Genomic DNA, 18,983 nt, shown 5'->3' with positions numbered 1-18,983 from the left:
AACCTTGAACATGGCAGGTCAAAGCAGGAAGACTTCTGCCTTTACCCTGTGACAGTGAAGAAGGTGGAAAGGAGATGGATTCATCTTTTCAGAGCATTGGAATGCCCATGAATATCTTGCGAAGGAGGTCTCTTAAGGCATCAGTTACTTCATAAGGTTCCTGTTGGAGAGGTGTGTCCACGTCTGTTGGTAAAGAGAGTAACTAGAAAGAGTCTGATTGTGAGTAATGAGTATTGTGTAATTAAGGGTTTAATCCTAATAAGGATGTAGGAAATTTGTAAATTGTTCTAATCGCCACCCTAAACCCTCCTGCATTTGATCATGCCTCAAAATGTCAGAGTAATAAGCTCCATTCGATTAAAACTAAGGTGCACGTGCATCAAAATAGGCAATTGCGATTCTTTAATTGCGATTTTTAAGGAATCGCAATTAAAGAATCACAATTGAATATGCGTGTAGGAATTGCAAAACAATTTGAGATTACTACACAATCCTTAATTGTGACTCACAAATTATGAGTCGCAATTAAGGAATTGCTTCCCATTCATTCCTATGGGCCTAGAGGCCCGTAGGAATGAATGGAATTGGTACTCGCAAACTGCGCATGAAATTTCGAGGGTGCCAAAAGGACACCCTGTTGCACCCCTGAAATTTCAATTTTACCACATGTTGCACACACACATGCCACAAGGGCATGTGTGTGTAACATGGGACTTTGAAAAATGCACTTTAGAAATCACAATTATTTTTGGGTTAATGCATTGCATTTAAGGAATCGCAATGCGATTCCTTAAATGCAATTGCAGTTTAAGTAATTGCAAATTTTGCAATTACTTTAATTACGATTTTTTGGATTTGGGACGATGCATCCCAAATGCAAAAATACCGGTCGTGAATCTGCCCATTTGCAACCGTATTTTTTTCTTTGATGCATGTGACCCTCAGTCCTTCTGTTTGTCTAAAGCATGTTAATCCCAGGAGGACTTACACTGAGTGACTGATTTTTGTTATTAAAATGTTGCATTTTGCATAAACCACAGATATGCTTTCTCAGATAAAAGGTTCTCTATAAAAGTAATCTTTGATTTACGATTTAGTGAAGGAACAAGATTGGAACTTGTATAGTCATTTTTAATTCTTTCCGCCTTATTTATGAATGATATATGGACAATCTAAAAAACATGGAAGAGGTATCATAGCAGTACTTGTTGCGAAATCTCTCCTCACGGAATGCACAAGTTTTTTAATTGAAGCACAATTTACTGTTGTTTTTCAAGTATCTCACATGGCAACAAGTTTCTAACATACATTTCCAAATGTTGAACCTTTTATATGTGACCTGTCAACATGACACAATGTTACCTTCAAAATGGGTAGCAACATCTGGATATAGCGTTAAATTTTGCAACAATTGGTGAACCTACTGAAAGGTAATGTTTACAAAGGAGCACGGATAATGTTATCATGCAAAGCAGAAGAACAAAAAAAGAGCCTATTTGTAAATTGAATTGAGGCATGGTTAAATACCTCACATTATTTTCTAAATCAAGATTTCTGGTAACTGTAGGTGGCCATTAAATTGCACCATTAAATAAGTGTTTTACTTTGAGGGAAAATTCTCCTTCAGTAAGTAAGTAATACTCTTTATTTGTATCAGTTAATTAAAATCATTACAAAAGAGACAGCAAATTATCTCATATCAATATAAAGATACACATTTACCTAGACATAAAACAATGATATTTGCAACAAATGACTTAACAAATGCTTAATCAATTAGACATCATCCTATTAATTATTTAGGCCCCATGTATCGGTAAAGTGTCTCAGTGCATAAACAAAATGTGTGGTTCTATTAATTCCATGACTTGGATGGGGTTCATTTATGCTGTCATCCATATTGATTTACAGTCCCGTTATTATAAAATATGAATCAAAGCTCAAAATCATCCAGTAAGAAACATATGTTTTAAACTTAGTTATCCGGTTCCTATGTCTATGACTCACTGAGTAAACCAAAAATCCTAAAAATACATTTAATAAAAATAAGGGGTACAGTATAAATAAGCATATAAAAAGTCCACTTATTAGTTGTTAAGTTCATTAATGCAATCACTTGCAACTTATACTGTAATCCTCACCGACCCCTCTTACCGCTTACGAGGATTTATTATTCAATTGCTTGACTGCCAGTTGCATACATTTCAAGTAGTGGGCGGGCAGTTGCGAAAATATCCCAGATTGGCATGCCGCAAATGCATCTTTACATATTTTACATCTGCAATTCTCCTTATATCGGTTAGAGCTAGAAATAAGACTGTTTAGTATCAGACTCGGAGCTCTGAAGTAGTCTTGTTGTTATTACCAGCATGCCTCTGTATGTTTAGAATATAGTTGTGAGCAAGTCTGTATTATCAGTAGCAGTGCTTAATTTGAGTTGGTGGTTTCCAGTGTTTGGCACTAGCTGCACATGGGTACTCACAAACCTTCTGTCGGGGTCAAAATTACAGTGTGGTTTGTGGCCGAGGGCTTCACCTGTAGGGGTGGGGTCAGTGGGGCCGGGGTCAGTGGGGGGACGCGGGGCTAGAGAAAAAAAATCAACCTGTTTCAAAACATTAGACAATACGACAATGCTGTATTTCAAAAACAGATGTAACTACAAAGAGAACATTTTGATAATACATTTTTATTAGCAGACAATAGCAATCTTAAGAGGCATTGCATAGCTTCATATATACACTTTTACCCTAATTCCATCAAAGTGTCTCTCCCTCTCTCTGTCAGTCAGTCTCTCTCTTAGTCAGTCAGTCTCTCTCTCTCAGTCAGTCTCTCTCTGTCAGTCAGTCAGTCTCTCTCTGTCAATCAGTCCCTCTCTCAGTCAGCCTCTATCTCAGTCAGTCAGTCTCTCTCTCCCAGTCAGTCTCTCTCTCTCTCTGTCAGTCAGTCTCCTCTCTCTGTCAGTCTCTCTCTCTCACTCAGTCTCTCCAAGTCAGTCTCTCCAAGTCAGTCTCTCAGTCAGTCAGTCTCTGAGTCAGTCAGTGTCTCAGTCAGTCTCTCTCTTAGTCAGTCTCTCTCTCTCTCTTAGTCAGTCAGTCTCTCTCAGTCAGCCAGCCTCTCTCAGTCAGTCTCTCTTAGTCAGTCAGTTTCTCAATCAGTCAGTCTCTCTTAGTCAGTCAGTCTCTCAGTCAGTCTATCAGTCAGTCTCTCTCTGTCATTCTGTCGCGGTTAGCAGCGGAAAAGTAACCCAAGAAGAGAACACACAAGCCACTAACCTTAGGTATCTAGCCAGCGGGGACCACAGCGTGATGAGAGTCTTCCCAGTTCCCAATAGCGCCTACTCTCCCAGGGTGTGACACACGCTTGGGACAAGTGGCACTCTGGGAAAAAGGGAAGGGACCAACAGAAGAATGAAGTTGTTGAGAAGACACCCCTCTAGGTCTGGTCAATATGCAAGGAGTTCTTCGGAGCACAACGTCACTATGAAAACAAAAGGACAGACTGATTAGACTGGATTGTAAGCGCACCTTCTCTGTCTGTAATAAGGAAATAAGGAAAACACTCACGGGATTGCCCACTCTGTAATTGCCTAACAGTTTGTTACTGTTTCGTTCGTGGGTAATCGTTGATCGCTCTGCAGCTATTCCACCACAGCCCAAAACGAAGGGAAGGCAGGATAGTGAGGCGTCTCAATACGCCTGGTAGTTATAGTCACTACTGGAGGGTAAAAAACGGTGTTCAAATCAAAAGAGCGAAGTGTCGCAACACTGGTTCGAAGAATAGGAGCTCTGAGGCAGCAAACAGTTTAACTAGTACGGCCGTGCTAAGTTCAATAGCCTACCTCCTCCAAGCGGGAATGCAAGCGTCAGCGGAGATCAGTTCTCGGCGTCCTCGAAGCGGGAAAGGAGGCACCCAGCTCCCAGCATCCAAGTGGGAAGGAAATCGTCCGCGGCAACCAGTCCTCGGCGTCCTCAAAGCATAAAGGAAAGCGTCCGCGGCAACCAATCCTCGGTATCCTCTAAGCGGGAAGGAAAGCGTCCGCGGCACAGTTCTCAAAGTACTACACAGTGCGAGCTCTAACAAGTTCAAGGGAAGGATTGACAAGCACCCGGTAGCGTCAGAGAGGAGCTTATAATGCCGTACCTGGATGCGAGTTCCGGTTTGCCAGAACCCAGGTCATTCTGGGATTTGTAGTGCAGCAGCGGTTTCGACCTAGTACTACCCTGTGTCTACGTTTACTGGGCGTAAGCGCTACAGAGCCCCCTCTCAAGGACTGCCGACTCGGCGGTCGACCCGGCTTCCCAGGATGCTCCCGATGGAACTGCGCTACCAGGTCAGGACAATGGAGATTCTGCTCAGGTTCCCAGGTCCTATCCTCGATCCCAAATCCTTTCCAACTCACCAGGTACTGGACCCTCCCCCTGTGTAACCTAGAATCCAGTAGCTCCTGGACCTCATACTCCTCCAACCCCTCCACCAGCACCGGGGGGGATGAACGGGCAATCTAGTTTCCAAGGGACAGGGCTGGAGAAGAGACACATGAAAAACAGGGTGAATGTGCCAGGAACGGGGAATAGCCAACTTCATTGCTACAGGGTTGATGGCCTCTTCTATACGATAAGGACCAATGTATTTAGGCTTCAGTTTGTTAACACCCCGGAGATGTACATGTTTAGTGGAGAGCCATACCTTGTCCCCCACCTGGTAGACCGGTTCAGGACTGCGTTTCTTGTCAGCAAATCGTTTTTGAGAGGCTTGAGCTGTCGACAAGTGATGTATCGCATCGAGTCTAGCTGCATGTAGATGTGCATGATGTTCTTGAATGCTGGGCAAATTAGAAGTCACCGGCCATTCGAAGGGGAGAATGTTCGGGTGATATCCCAGAAGGCAAAAGAACGGGGAACAACCCAAAGTGGAGTGCTCGGTGTTGTTATAAGTGAACTCCGCCAACCACAGGAGGGTGACCCAGTCCGCTGAGTTTTGCAAGGTAAAACAACACAAATATTGTTCTATGGTCTGATTCCCAAATACCGGTCGGTAACGGCCGAATTCGGCCGTTACCGACCGGTAATTGGCGACCTACATCGGGCCCTTATTGTTTTAGATATTACGAACTGATTAAAGCAAAAAAGTCTTGTAGGTCCACATGATCCCAAGACATACAGGCACACACACGATCAAACATGCAAAATGACTTGAAGGTACTTGTTCATTTGCTACCCTTGCTCATTCAGTAACAGGGAGATATGTTTTGCATCACGCACTCTGAACATTGCTCCACACCCAGTGTTGCCGTTTTCTAATGCAGTAGTACTTTTATTGTTTTCAAGGGGCTTGGTGGCAGTGATCAGATTCCTGTGCTAGACAAGACTTGCCTTGTATAACTCATGCGGTGGTGTTTTCAAAGTGCAGATTGTACTGTATGCACAAGAAGTGGGGCACATTGATAAAAGCTCCTTCAAGTCTGATTAGGAAGAACGAACAACAGCAGGACTGCACTTCACATCTTGTTCTGTTATTTTTCAGACGTGGCAGAAAGAAAACTATCCATGGAGGAGGAGGAGGCCAAGCGAATTGCAGAAATGGGCAAACCGGTCCTGGGCGAGCATCCGAAACTGGAGGTCATCATAGAAGAGTCGTATGAATTCAAAGTATGTTTCTGGCAGGGCATGGTAACTTGACCACTAGCAAGTAATTGGAGTGAAGGCATAATTCAGGGATTGATTCACACATGTGTTTATCCAGCAAAATAATATTTTTGAGCTCAGGTACCACCATTCACGAGCAGGCATTCACATCAGTAAGTAGCACACCTCTGCACTCTTAAATGGATTTGCTGTCACTTAAAATAGCTCTACTGTTACAGAATGTTACATCCGAAAAAATCTGCTAACGGTGCAAGTCGTGGGTACACATGGGTGGAGTGAAAACTATGTTAACACCCACAACTCAGTATGGTTGTGAGTATGGTTGTGAGTAATTGTAAATCGTTAGCAGGCTAATTACAAACAAATCTAAATTCAAATATTAACTGTTAAAATTGGCCGGGTGGAAGAAAAGAGAACTCCCCAAATGAAAAATATTTTCACCTGGAGAAAAAAAAACGAAAGAGTCGAATTGCTGAATTGCAATTGGGAGATGTTATATTCCTGTATCCATAAATATTTTCACATGTCAAGATTCCTTGGAAAAGTAGCCTATTTCCCGTAGTTTTGCGGGTATTATTTTGAACATGCCACACAGGACGTTAGAACTCTCCTCAGCCATGGAGAAACTGTAGCCCTGCTCCTCCTTAACCTCTCTGCTACATTCAACACCATCTCCCACCACACCCTTATTGACAGACTCTACAACATCGGCATACAGCAAAACGCCCTCCAGTGGATCGCCTCCTTCCTTACAAGATGCCCACAGAGCATACGTCTGCCTCTCTTCACCTTCGCACCCAAGGACATCATATGTGGCTTACCACAAGGATTATCCCTCATCCCCACCCTGTTCAACATCTACATGAGCCCCCCTCGCAGACGTCGTCAGATCCCACAGACTCAACATAATCTCCAACGCAGGCGACACGCAACTACTCCTCTAACTAACCAAGGACCTCTCCAATGCCAAAACCAACTTCCTTAACGCCATGACCAACGTAACCAAATGTATGAAATGAAATGAAATGAAATGAAAATGAAATGAAAGCAGTCTTATAATGCGCAACTAAGCCCGAGGGCGTCAAGACGCCTAACAGAAAAACGATAAAAACAAATAAAGAGTATCTACGGGTACGCCTTTGCAAACAACCAGGTTTTCAATGCTTTAAGAAAAGCGGGGACGGAGCCCCGAGATTTGATTTCGCATGGAAGAGTATTCCATAGCTTAGGGGCAATTGAAGAGAAAGCCCTCCCGCCCCATTTACTCTTACGGAAACGAGGTACCACCAGCAGGTTCTTAGAGGAGGAGACAACTGCCTCAAACTCAACTCTGACAAAACAGAAGCGCTGGGACCACAGCTGGTGACCAGCAGAACTCGGACCCACACTCACACCAACCAACCATGCACGCAACCTCGGCATCATCCTTGACAGCTAACTGACCATGAAACAACACGTCAATGCAGTTGCCTCCTCCTGCTTCCACACCCATTGCATGTTACGCAGAATCTTCCGCTGGATCCCAATCAACACAAGAAAAACCGTCACTCTCTACATCGGAATCTCCACCCAGCTCCTCAGAAAACTCCAGACCATACAGAACGCTGCAGCCAAACTCATTCTGGACCTCCCCAGACGAACCCACATTACTCCTCAGCTCAAAAACCTCCACTGGCTCGCCGTCCAGAAAAGATGCCAATTCAAGATCCACACACACACCTACAAACCTGATGACCAAGGACCATTCTAAATCCTAAAACATCCATCTACCCTCAAGACACCTGCGATCTGCCTCAATCACCGTTGTGCACCCCTACTGCATCTGCTGCAGCAGGGGTCATTCCTTCTCATACAATGCCGCCTGAAACAACCTGCCTCTCCACCTCTGAAAATCACCCACCTTAGCCAACTTACGAAAAAAACTCAAGACCTGGCTTTTTGAAGGAAATTCTGTGCCCTCTGTGCCCAGATACCTTTAGGGATGTCAGTGTTGCGCTTCATAAATGATTGATTGATTTCCAGTAAAACTAAAAATTTCCACAAATCGTACACATACATACACAAGTGTAGATTTGCAACTTTCCAGCCAAAAGCTTCACCCCGTCTTTTTCCACCTTAATTGCAGGGTAGTTTTTATTTATCACATTTTACACGTTTACGTGAATCAGAATGGCTTTCATGGTTTTAGTTATGAGCACATATCTATATGAGGTAATGTGTGTACACTTCTAAAAGATATTACATGTACACATTTCTGTATGATCTCATTTCTGTACACATACCTATATAATTTTATTTGTGTTAACCTATCTAAATGCTAGTTTATAGGGTTTTATTTGTCTCTTTTTATGTCACTTTCTATGCTTCGACCTGACCATGGGGATGTCTGGAAGAGAATGGGGCAGTGCTTGTATGATATGAGTTAATGAGATGTGCAATCTCAAAATCTAGTGCTCTCAAAGTTCGAAGCAAAATATAAACTATTAAGCAACATAAAGTGTCAAGGGATGCAGCATTTGAAGGCATCTTTTTTAGATGAGAATGCATCTCTAAACTTAAGGACCCATGGCTTTGGCAGGTTTACACACCTCTTTTCCACCTGGCTGATGTAAAATGGACATTTTAATTAGGCAAGCTATTGGATTGATTGGATCTTTGCTATGCAGGCAATCCTCCGGGGACATACCTACAACTCAATTGCAAGGTGAGCGAGGAGAGTGTAATGACTTGTAATATGTATACGCTAACTCAAGGTTGTAATAATTTTACTTAAAATGGCAGCAATTCTGGAATGCACTCGATCTAATTATGTTAACTACAGATCTGAGTTTAACCCTTTACTTATTCCTTGTATTGATGAAACCTCTAAATGTAAATGACTCATGAATAACTAAATACTAAATCTTCAGACTTAAATAGGTCATCGCAAGTGGGGCATATATGCTGATTTTGCTGGAACCCAAATAACCACGCAAGCAAAAGCTGTTGGATTAAACTTTATCTATAACTTCATCTTTGTGAGGCCCCTGCCTTTGGAGTTCTGAATAAGAACTGAATTCAACTCTATAGTTGTGGTTAGGTTAGACTTTCCATTGAAAAGCTTTTTTTTGCTGCTAGCGTTGGCGCCGTTCGATGGATCTATATAAATCTTTCCAAACAAATGTTCATCCAGTTTAGATTTGGCATGGCAAGTTTTGTGCAGACCCATATAGGGAAGCAAAAACACTGTTTCCCATTATAACTTCCATAGGAAATCTTTGCTGTCAGCTACAGAAAAAAATGCTGAATGGAAATATGTCAAACATGGGATTAAACTAAACCCTTACTCTGAGTTGTGCCTTGGCTTGCTTTGGTGTGACTCTGTTCAGTGATGTTTTTAAGAATCTGCATTACACAAGTGGTGCACTTTGAAGGGTTTAACGTGTGTGATAGCGGTACCAAAGGGGGTGGTGATGGACGGAGCATCTGAATCAATCAAACACTCACACCCAGTCAAAAGATCTGGGTTTAATCCATCACCGTTCTTTAGACCACTCTGCCACCCCAGTTCGGACATGGCTATATGCAAATCAGTCTGACCCTGTGCCTCATGGGAAAGGTCCAGCCCGAACTGCCAAGCCATGTCTTCCCTGGACCGGAAAGAAGCTTCCGAGGACCGGTTTCTGGCATTCCAGCCGTCTTCAGCCCGGCTTGCTTAAATCCAGTGGCAAAGTGAGCAAGGGACTCACGTCTGAGCATACCCTGCCACACTTATGGCGGCCAAAGCGGTACAAAAGGGGGTGGTGATGGACGGAGCATCTGAATCAATCAAACACTTACACCCAGTCAAAAGATCTGGGTTTAATCCATCACCGTTAAAAGTGTGTGATATCTTGACTGTTGAAAATTTGTTTTTGATTTGCCTATAATTTTACCACCATTTGCCGAATCACAGTTATAAAGAGTGAGGTCAAAAAAGTTCCATTGCTAATAAATATGGCTTCGTTTGACAAATCCGCATGAAATTGGCTAGACATTTAGCTACAGTTGTTTTAAGGCATGGGCAAAGTGGGCCATTGTCCAGGGCTCCCACCTTCCAAGGCGACCCCTGACAAAGAGATTCGAACATTAAGAACACTCTATTTACTCTTCTGTTATTCTATCTCAACCGCTCTGCCTCTCTCTTGACTACTCCTGTCCTTGTCTCTCTCTACCTATCCCTACCTCACTGCTCTACTTTTCAATCTAGTCCTTCCTTAAGACACCTAACTGTTGCTATTTCATCTTTCTCAGCCCTCTTTACCTCTCTAATTCTACCTGCCTCTAATTTACTCTCTCGTCTCTTTATCCTGCCTTTGTTTCTACGGCTCCTGGCTCAACCCAGCGACTAATCCAGCCCTGGCATTGATCCAGTTTAGATCAGAGCACCGTGCTGGGTGCAGGCACCTCTATGCTGATTTACCTGTGTATTGTTTGGAATCATGAGGGCTTCAATTACCTGAAAATGGGAAATATATTTAAAGTTGGCCTGAACAGGGAGCCCCAAAATATATTTTGCCTTAGTCCCCAAACAGGCTCAAGATGTCCAGCCGCGGCCCGTGGAGGGAGTTGAGGTGGGGCAGAGAGGCAGGGTGGGGGAGGCGCATGGGTGGGGGTGTTAAAAACCGGAATATGGATAATTGGAGGTAAGTAAACAATGTAATTAATAAAACGAATTTTGTAGCGTGCCCTATAAGTGTTTGTTCCTCTTAACTTTAGATTTGTTTAATGAATCCATATGACATTTTTAGATCTGATAAGCGGGACAAAGTTAAAGACATAGTGCTTTTTTAAATAATTTTTATCCGCACTGCAAAGTATTCGCTCTTCTGTGCAGCAGGGTGGCAAAACATTGCCAAAGTCAATAGCTCGCATAAGTGAGACCTATTGGCTTAGCCAATGCTTGTTACATCACCGGGTCACTGGGACAGTCTAGGTGGCCAGCTTCAACGGATGGAAGTTGACGTGAGCCCCAGAAAGAGAGCAGCAGAGAGACAGACCAAGAGAGTGGACTGATAGAAAAAGAATATAGAGAAAGTAGAACTAGATAGATAGATAGATAGATAGATAGATAGATAGATAGATAGATAGATAGATAGATAGATAGATAGATAGATAGATAGATAGATAGATAGATAGATAGATAGATAGATAGATAGATAGATAGATAGATAGATAGATAGATAGATAGATAGATAGATAGATAATCGCAGCTTCATCGCGAAGGAGCAGCCAGGCTATGGCATTTCCTCCTTACACACACACATAGTGCATTTGTTACAGAAAAGCAGCGTAAGGCTGCCGTGAGATGCGCATTACAGGTCTGCTATTTACAATGCAAACAATGGAGAGATGATGGGGGCAGGGGCGGGCGGGCAGCAACACAAAGAAGTGTGTGGCAAGGGAAGAAGCAACATGGGCAACTGAAGAAAAGAAAAAAGCACAAGAGAGAGGGTGAAGAGGAAGAAGAAACAGGGACGGGTTGAGAGAAGAGGAAAAGAACCAGGATAGAGGTTAAAAAAAAGCGCTATGAGGTGACCAGTGTTGACTGCGTCATAGCATTTTTTTCTTAAATAAGTAGTACCTGAATCACAGCACCACCAAAGAAACAAAAAAAAAGCAACACGGACAAAAAAAAAAAAAAAAAAACACTGGACGGAGGGTGTTAGGGTGAAGAAAAACCAGGAATGGGTTGGGAGAAGAACCAGAATAGGGGAGCAAGTGGGGAAGAGGTAAAAGAGAACAAAAAGCGCTATGGAATGACCAGCGTTGACTGTGTAATATTATTTTTTCTCCCCTTAAATAAATAGTAAGTAACGTGGGCAAATAAAAAAACAAGCAACATGGGCAAATACAAATATGAAACACAAACACTGGAGGGTGGTGTTAGGGGGGAGAAGATACAAGGCTGAGTTGGGAGAAGAACCAGGATGGGGGCGGGTGGAGGTAAAAGAAAAAAAACAGTGCTATGATGTGCCCAGCTTTGACCATGTCATAGAGGTTATTTTTCAATAAATAGTACCTGAATCACAGCACAAACAGCGGAGGGACTTTAATTAAATGTATTTAATCCGTGCTCTTTCCATGCGCTGCCGAAAGAAAAGAAAGTGATGCATGGGCAGTGATGCTTAATTGGTAGGTAGCAAAGAAGAATGAGAACACTGCAAATGAATGGTAGGTAATGGGCGGGTTCCACGCCCATTACAGAACACGTGAGTCTCACAAGCGCATGTGTGTGCACTAGAGCATGCTTAAGTCGGTGAGACGGTCCTAAAAAGTAGAGGTGACAAGATGGATCCCTGTGAAACCCTTAACCTCTTCATTGCGGCAGTTATTCCGCCACAGTGCTAGACATTCCAATCGCGGGCGTGGTGACTCATGACGGCTGGGAACCGTCGTGAGCATGGAAAAGGTTAATCTCACTTTCACACAATGTGAGGAAAATTGAGTAGTGGTTACCATCTGTGTTTGCTCTGAGATGTACGAATGTAGCCACTGTATGTCCACACTGTTGTTCCTCGCATCTTTCAGCTTTGTGGGAAGGATAGAGTGATCAAATTCAAACACAGATGTTACTATTGGTGGATGTGGCCTGAAGATGGAAGGCACCTACATTGAATACACCCCTTCTTTGTAGAACATACAGAATGCTACTTATCGCTGTATGAAAGTGGATGTTGGTATGCTTCCTTGAGAAGCAGGTTTCTCAGCACTTTGGGGAGCACTGAAATATCAAGGTCTGGAGCCACTTGAGATAACCCTGTATCTCCAGAGTGGACAAAAGAGTGGCACTGATATGTATGACGCTTAACCATGCCAGATGCACTCTCCCCTTTTAGACCCCGAGGTAGAGTTACCAATACACTACTTTATGTGATCGTGGCCCCTGTTGAAGAAGGGCACGCGAACATTCTGGTGTGTGTGGTAACTCTTGTTGCACGTATCGAAATCCCAAGCTTTGTAGCTAATATCATACACCCACAATTTTTCCTGGCCAAATCTTAGGAGTTCAAACCTGCCAAAATGTACAGTGGGAAAAATGCCCAGAAAATAACGAGTCAGTGGGATTTTAGGGCTACATGCATCAAACTGTGCATTTGCGATTCATAAACTGCGATTTTTAAGAAGTTGCAATTTAGGAAACGCAATGCTTATGCATGTAGGAATTGCAAACAAATTTGCAATTCCTACACATTCCATATTTGCTACTCGCATAATGCGATTCGCAAACAAGGAATAGCTTCGCATTCATTCGTATGGGCCCGAGGCCCGTAGAAATCAATGGGAATTGCAAGCACAATTTGCGAGTACCTAATAGCTACTCGCAGTTTGCGCCTGCACTTTCAAGGGTGCAAGGGTGCCCAAAGGACACCCTGAGGAACCCCTGAAATTGCAATTTCAACACATGTTGCACACACACATGCCCCAAGGACAGGTATGTGTGCAACTTAGAACTTTAAAAAATGCACTGTTCTGCATTTTTCAAAGTTCTCGCAAATTACCATCAACATTGAACAGATGGTAATTTGCGTTTCTTAATTGCAAAAGCATTTTTTTGGGGGTTGTTGCATTGCATTTAGGGAATCGCAGTTTGCGGTTCCCTTAATGTAATCGCAATTTAAGTAATCGCAATTTTAGCAATTTCTTAAATAGGGATTTTTGCAAATCTGCCCATTTGCGACTGCAATTTTCAGTGATGCATGCGGTCCTTAGTGCACTAAGCAACATAATCTGCATATTTTGGGCCATTTTGCAGTGGTGAGCTCAAAATAGCGATCATTTTTGCAGCTGTTATGTTCCGATCCCCGGGAGTCAGAGTTCAGCAGGTGCGATAATCATTTGCATCTGAGACAGGGAGGGACACTCGCACTGAGGGCCATATGTATCATCAAACCATTTTGCATTTCCTAACTAGCTAATTTTAAGGAATCACTATTTAGGAAATGCAAAATGGTATGTATGAACAAAATCGCTTTTTTATAGCGATTCCTTACCATTCCTAATTTGCGATTAGCAAATTGCTAATCGCAAATTACCCATTCATTTCTATTGGCCAGGAGGCCCATAGGAATGAAGGGGCAATTTGCGATTAGCAATTTGCTAATCGCAAATTATGAATTCTTTCAAGGGTGCAGGGGTGTCTTAAGAACACCCTGCTGCACCCCTGAAAATAACATTTGGGGCATATGGCGCTCATACAGGCCCTAAGGGCATGTATGAGCGTCATATGGCACCTTTGGTTTTTTGGAAAAAAGTTTTTTTAAAGAACTCGCAACTTACCACCAACTAGAAGTTGGTGGTAATTTGCGAATCCTTATGGGCATTTTTTGAATATTTTTTCTTTGATACATTGCATTTAAGGAATCGCAAAATTTGCGATTCCTTAAGTGCAATCGCAAAATAAGGAATAGCAAATTTTGCGATTCCTTATTTTGCATCAAACATGTTACATACATACCATTTAGCTAATTAGCATTCGCAAAGGCCGAAATGTGCTAATTAGCTTGATACATATGGCCCTGAGTTCCTAGTGTTACAGCAAGCACAGACTTGCAGCAGCAGCATTGCTCCTCCGGAGTAGGTTTCTAAAAAATATTCACACAAAGCGGTTTGGGGAGGGGGGTGGTTGAGGGAGGCACAATAGATAGAGAACAGCAACTAGTGCCAGTTCTGTTTCTGTCTTGGTGACATAACGCTGTATGCCTCTTTAACTGTTAAGTGCATTTTTAATCCATATGAGGGCAATTGAAACAATGTTATGAACTAAATGACATTTCTTCATAGTTAAGAGCAAGTTAGTGCTTACCATTTACTTCTTGCTTTTGTAGAGCGCTCATACAATTATTAAGCAGCTTCTGAGCACTTTGGGAGAAGAGTGAATGGTTAGCATAAGCAACAATGAGGGGAAAGCAACAATGAGAGTCATCAGTTTCAGGAGACTCAGCATATTCAGATCCGCATAAATGCCAGACGAGGAAGGTGTTCAGTGTGTGTGCTGTTCCCTGATATTAATTTCCAGGTGCAGAGGTGGTGGCAAGCTATCTAGTGCCCATCAGTTTGGAATGGTGCATCCTAATTTGCGCGTTATTAGCCTAGTTTTTGATGTCACGGCGTAATTGGCTGTATCCGATAATGTTTCTGCACTGAGTGATTGATCTGTTTGTGATTTGGTAAATAAATTCTGTGTGCAGTGAGGAAAACCCAAACTCACAGCTATGTTTCTTTTTCCTGGACATACCTGGTCTTTCACTTCCAGATTGTCAGAACTTTTCATATTGTTTCCCTTCTTCCTACCAACTTCACATGTGTTGTCTGTTAACAGAGCACAGTTGACAAACTGATTAAGAAGACGAACCTGGCTCTGGTTGTGGGGACACATTCCTGGAGGGATCAGTTTCTGGAAGCAATCACTGTCAGCTCAGGTGAGTCAATCACTGTCAGCTCAGGTGAGTCAATCACTGTCAGCTCAGGTGAGTCAATCACTGTCAGCTCAGGTGAGTCAATCACTGTCAGCGCAGGTGAGTCAATCACTGTCAGCGCAGGTGAGTGGGGATACGTTTTCAATGTTCTACTGCACCAAAAGCACCTACGTGACAGCCTAGAGCAAAGCAGTTGAGGATTGGACCTTTCCAGGGCTAATAATCTTTGAAAGTATATTTATTTTTAATTAGTTTATTAGCAGTTATCGGTAGCACAGACTAGACCCAACGGGTAACAGAGTGCTTTAGAAGAAGCCAAATTACTGATTACTGATATCAACTTACGAATTAGTAGTTACGTTAGGCAGGTTGTGTATAGTCTATGGTAAATATAGTAAAACATGGAGTATTAAAATATCAAATAATAAAGCATGTTACATTCCCGTTTACATAACTTAGAGTATAATCGGGTAGGAATAAATAGTAAGTAAAAAAATTACCAAGAGCGGGCCTTGAGACTCAGTAAGGACCATAACTTCCTAGCAGCCTTCATAAAGTCTCAATTTCTTTTCAACTATTTTTCTATTCCATAAAAAACTCCATTTCCTTTGCCTGTCTGAAGAGCTGCTCACTCTTACAGTAGGTATCCTACCATCCTATACTCAAGTTAAAAAGTGATGATCCTGTTCTGTTGCTCCAATGGGAATATTCGTTATTTTTCTTATGGACCCTCCCACACCCTGTTGGTAACATGCTTCATCATTGTGTCGGATCCTGGTCCTTATAAACAAAGGTGGGCTCACCCATCTTCCCAGAAGCACTTTGGCTAATGGTCTAATCTTGACTGGGTGAGTACAGGGCTGGAATTGGCGCTTTGGCAGCCAGTGCAACAATAATTTTTGGAGCCCCCCCACCCCATGACCTCCTTGTCGGATTCCCACATGACCACCCGGCAATAGTGCCCCTCATCTCTCTATAGACACACTCTCACAAACATTTAATTTGTTTTAAAGCACTGGTGAAGGCGGACTTTACTAATAACAATGTATATCTACCCAAACAAACCCTTTTCAGCAACATTAGGAATAGATAATGAAAAACTGGGGGAAAAGCATAACGTCCTAACCTATCTTATGCAGTTTGCATGCAGCTCTTTGATTATAGTTCTTAATAGTCTCTGTTCTGTATTAGGGTTGTATCTTATGAACTGCGGTACAATAGGATATCTGTGGCAAAAGCAGTAATCCACTCAGCTATCCATATGAAATACCGATCTCTGATCTGCACAGTACGAGTTCTTTCCACCAGGCATATTAACCTTCTGCACTACTTTATGGCAAGTGAGGACAGCCACGAGAAACAACTCTGATCTCTCGCTCTAGCAGGAACATTAATCACAAGAGGTATCTTGACATTTTTAATGCTGCCTGAAATTTGGATGCATAAGGAACTCTGTTGCAGGTGTTTTTAAATGACAGGTTATTGCTAAACACAGTGCACCCCCCTGAGGTCAGCACCCCCTCCCCAGGTCAGCGCCCAGTGGGGCCACACCAGTGGCGCTTCTTTAAAGCCATCTCTGGGTAAGTGTATATTAAAAAATACTTCACGGTTACCCCAGTATCTTTTTATTTTGGGTACCACTCGTATGGCTAAAAATTACTTAAAATTCTGGTCATTTAGGGGGAGAGTTACTATCCCTATACCATTGAGCTAAGTCGACATGTTTCAGCACTTTTTTACGGCACTCATGGGATCCCGGGCTTTCACCAGGACTGATTGTGAATCCCCGTCTTTCCAAATTTTGTTATTACTGTTTTAAGATTTTAATGTTGAGTCTGTCACTTGTAAAAACTAGACATAGCCAAACATACAAAAAAGTGTGAAGCTTGCTTAGTTGCCTAAGCCTCTGATAGAGAGGCATGCAATTGTGCCTAGCCTTATAGGTGTATCCAATCTCCAGATACGGGTGGGTTGGATAGGTCCCTGTAGTCACACTCTTTCCAAGGATTGTGTGTCACCGACAACCTATAATGCCAGGCACTGCTCACCCATGAGTGACGCCTTGGTGCAGGCATCACCTGAGAGAGGAAAACTGGTGATGAGCTTCCAAGTGGAAAGCAACAATGCACAGACCAGACTTATTTTTGTAGAAGCAATGAAATACATAGAGTCTCAGGCTCATGGCTAGATAGTTCCAAAATGTTATACCGCATAGTTCTGTAGCTTATTGCAAATAAGCATAACAAGGCATATACTTTATTGTTCTTTCATGTAAGACACAAAACAGAAGACAATACTGAAATGGAAAAGTGGTACCAGCAGAAGCTAATGTGACAGACCTTTTCCCCTGTAAATAGCTCAAGTGGCCTTCACTGTATTCCTTATTGTCTAGTTCTTTGACATCAGATAAAGCCTGGTCGATGCTCCTCAAAAAACAACCATATAAATAAATAAACCTAATTCTGCCATGGCATAAACTTACATCAAGGTGCTCAATTATAGTACTTGAAGATATACAAAAATGATTCCTATCTTTATATAATTTAGCCGCTGGTTGTACAGAAGACGTAAACTATTGTGACTTAGGGCCCTGGGAGTTGCAGCTCCAGCCTACCATCTGGGACGAGGAGCACATGAAGGGGAATAAAGTAATCTGAATTGTGGTCAAAGGCTACGAAAGATAAAAGTGGGCCACGGCTGGGTCTCCTACTTCAGTGGTTAGGATGAGACCGCCAGGGGTTTGAAGGACCAAGGGAACTATTCAGCATCTAAAGTTCTACACAAGAAGTCCAATGCTTCAGGAGTATTGCACAGAAGGAACATGAAAGGAAGGTGGGATTCAAAGAAGAAGATACCTGTTGGATTTCACCCGACTTGACCCACACCACGGAAGCGAGGATGGCCCCAAGCCTCTACCCCTATTCGGATCGCAACACGCCCATATGTATCACAGCGTGACAGCGGACCGAACAAAGGGACAAGGTAGGAAAAACAAAAAGAAAGAGAAACGCCAAGGCTCTTTCTATGTTTCAGCTAGGCAGACCCTGTTCTTGCATATATGTATAGGTCTTCTAACCTGCAGCAAAACAAGAGAAGAAACAAAAGAGAAAACAGAAAGTCACTTCAATTCCCAGTGTCCTTTTACCTGAATCCTCCTCAATACACCCTTATACTGCCCAACACATCCCAATTCCTCTCCTTACCAGTGTGACATAGAAGAATCTTCAGAAGGGAGACTTGTGGAGGAATAGTCCAAAAAAATAGAAGTCGACAGACTCCCTGTTGCCCAGCGTTTTGTTTAAAGAGGGGAAAAAATCATAATTCTGACAAAAAAACCCTTGAAAGGCTATTAACAGCAGAAACGCTGTAATTCCATAGCGTTTTTCCTACTTGTAGCCACAAACTAAAGCACGTTCATTGAAAAACGCCAGTAGCAAAACTGCTTCGAGAAATAGTCCCAAAACTTCACATAACGATGTGAATAAGGTTACACCAAACCCGGAAATCGGCTCCGCCGAGGGTCACCCAATACGTAAAATAAACTTGGTCCAAAAGCAAGTAGAAATGTCCCAATCCCTACCAGTACTCCCTCGTTCTAAAATACAACGTAACGCCGAGGGAGAACAGTTGACTGGCAGGCGTCCGACGCGCACCGAATCCAAGAGGCAGAACGAAGCCTCGTTCTGCTCGGCAAGCTTCCCAGCGTCTGTATTCTGAACGCGGAAGAAAACACCCAGAGGGAGAAAACGCTAACTCCCCTTAACTCACTCTGGCTAGTTGAAGAAAAACCAACCAGGCTAAAAACCAAGCACCGAACACTGGCGCTGGAACCCAGATAAGGAAGGAGGGGAAAAAAGGGGCGGAGGCTACCAAAAAGAAAAGAAACAGAAAGAGGACACCG

General features: G+C 42.8%; 1 protein-coding gene across 4 annotated transcripts in view; it reads left to right on the top strand.

Annotated features, from left to right (window-relative positions):
- The window catches only part of SLC8A3 (solute carrier family 8 member A3), a 482,177-nt gene that overhangs the window by 449,086 nt on the left and 14,108 nt on the right, over positions 1–18,983 (top strand). For all 4 annotated transcript variants that reach the window (XM_086937188.1, XM_086937186.1, XM_086937187.1 and 1 more), the window contains 2 exons: positions 5,524–5,648; positions 14,986–15,085. In XM_086937188.1, the coding sequence (XP_086793314.1) occupies positions 5,524–5,648; positions 14,986–15,085 (225 nt within the window). The remainder of the gene's footprint in view (positions 1–5,523; positions 5,649–14,985; positions 15,086–18,983) is intronic.

Source organism: Lissotriton vulgaris, chromosome 9 (genome assembly GCF_964263255.1).
Source record: "Lissotriton vulgaris chromosome 9, aLisVul1.2, whole genome shotgun sequence".
Lineage (NCBI taxonomy): Eukaryota > Metazoa > Chordata > Amphibia > Caudata > Salamandridae > Lissotriton > Lissotriton vulgaris.
This window is presented reverse-complemented; position numbering and strand designations above follow the sequence as displayed.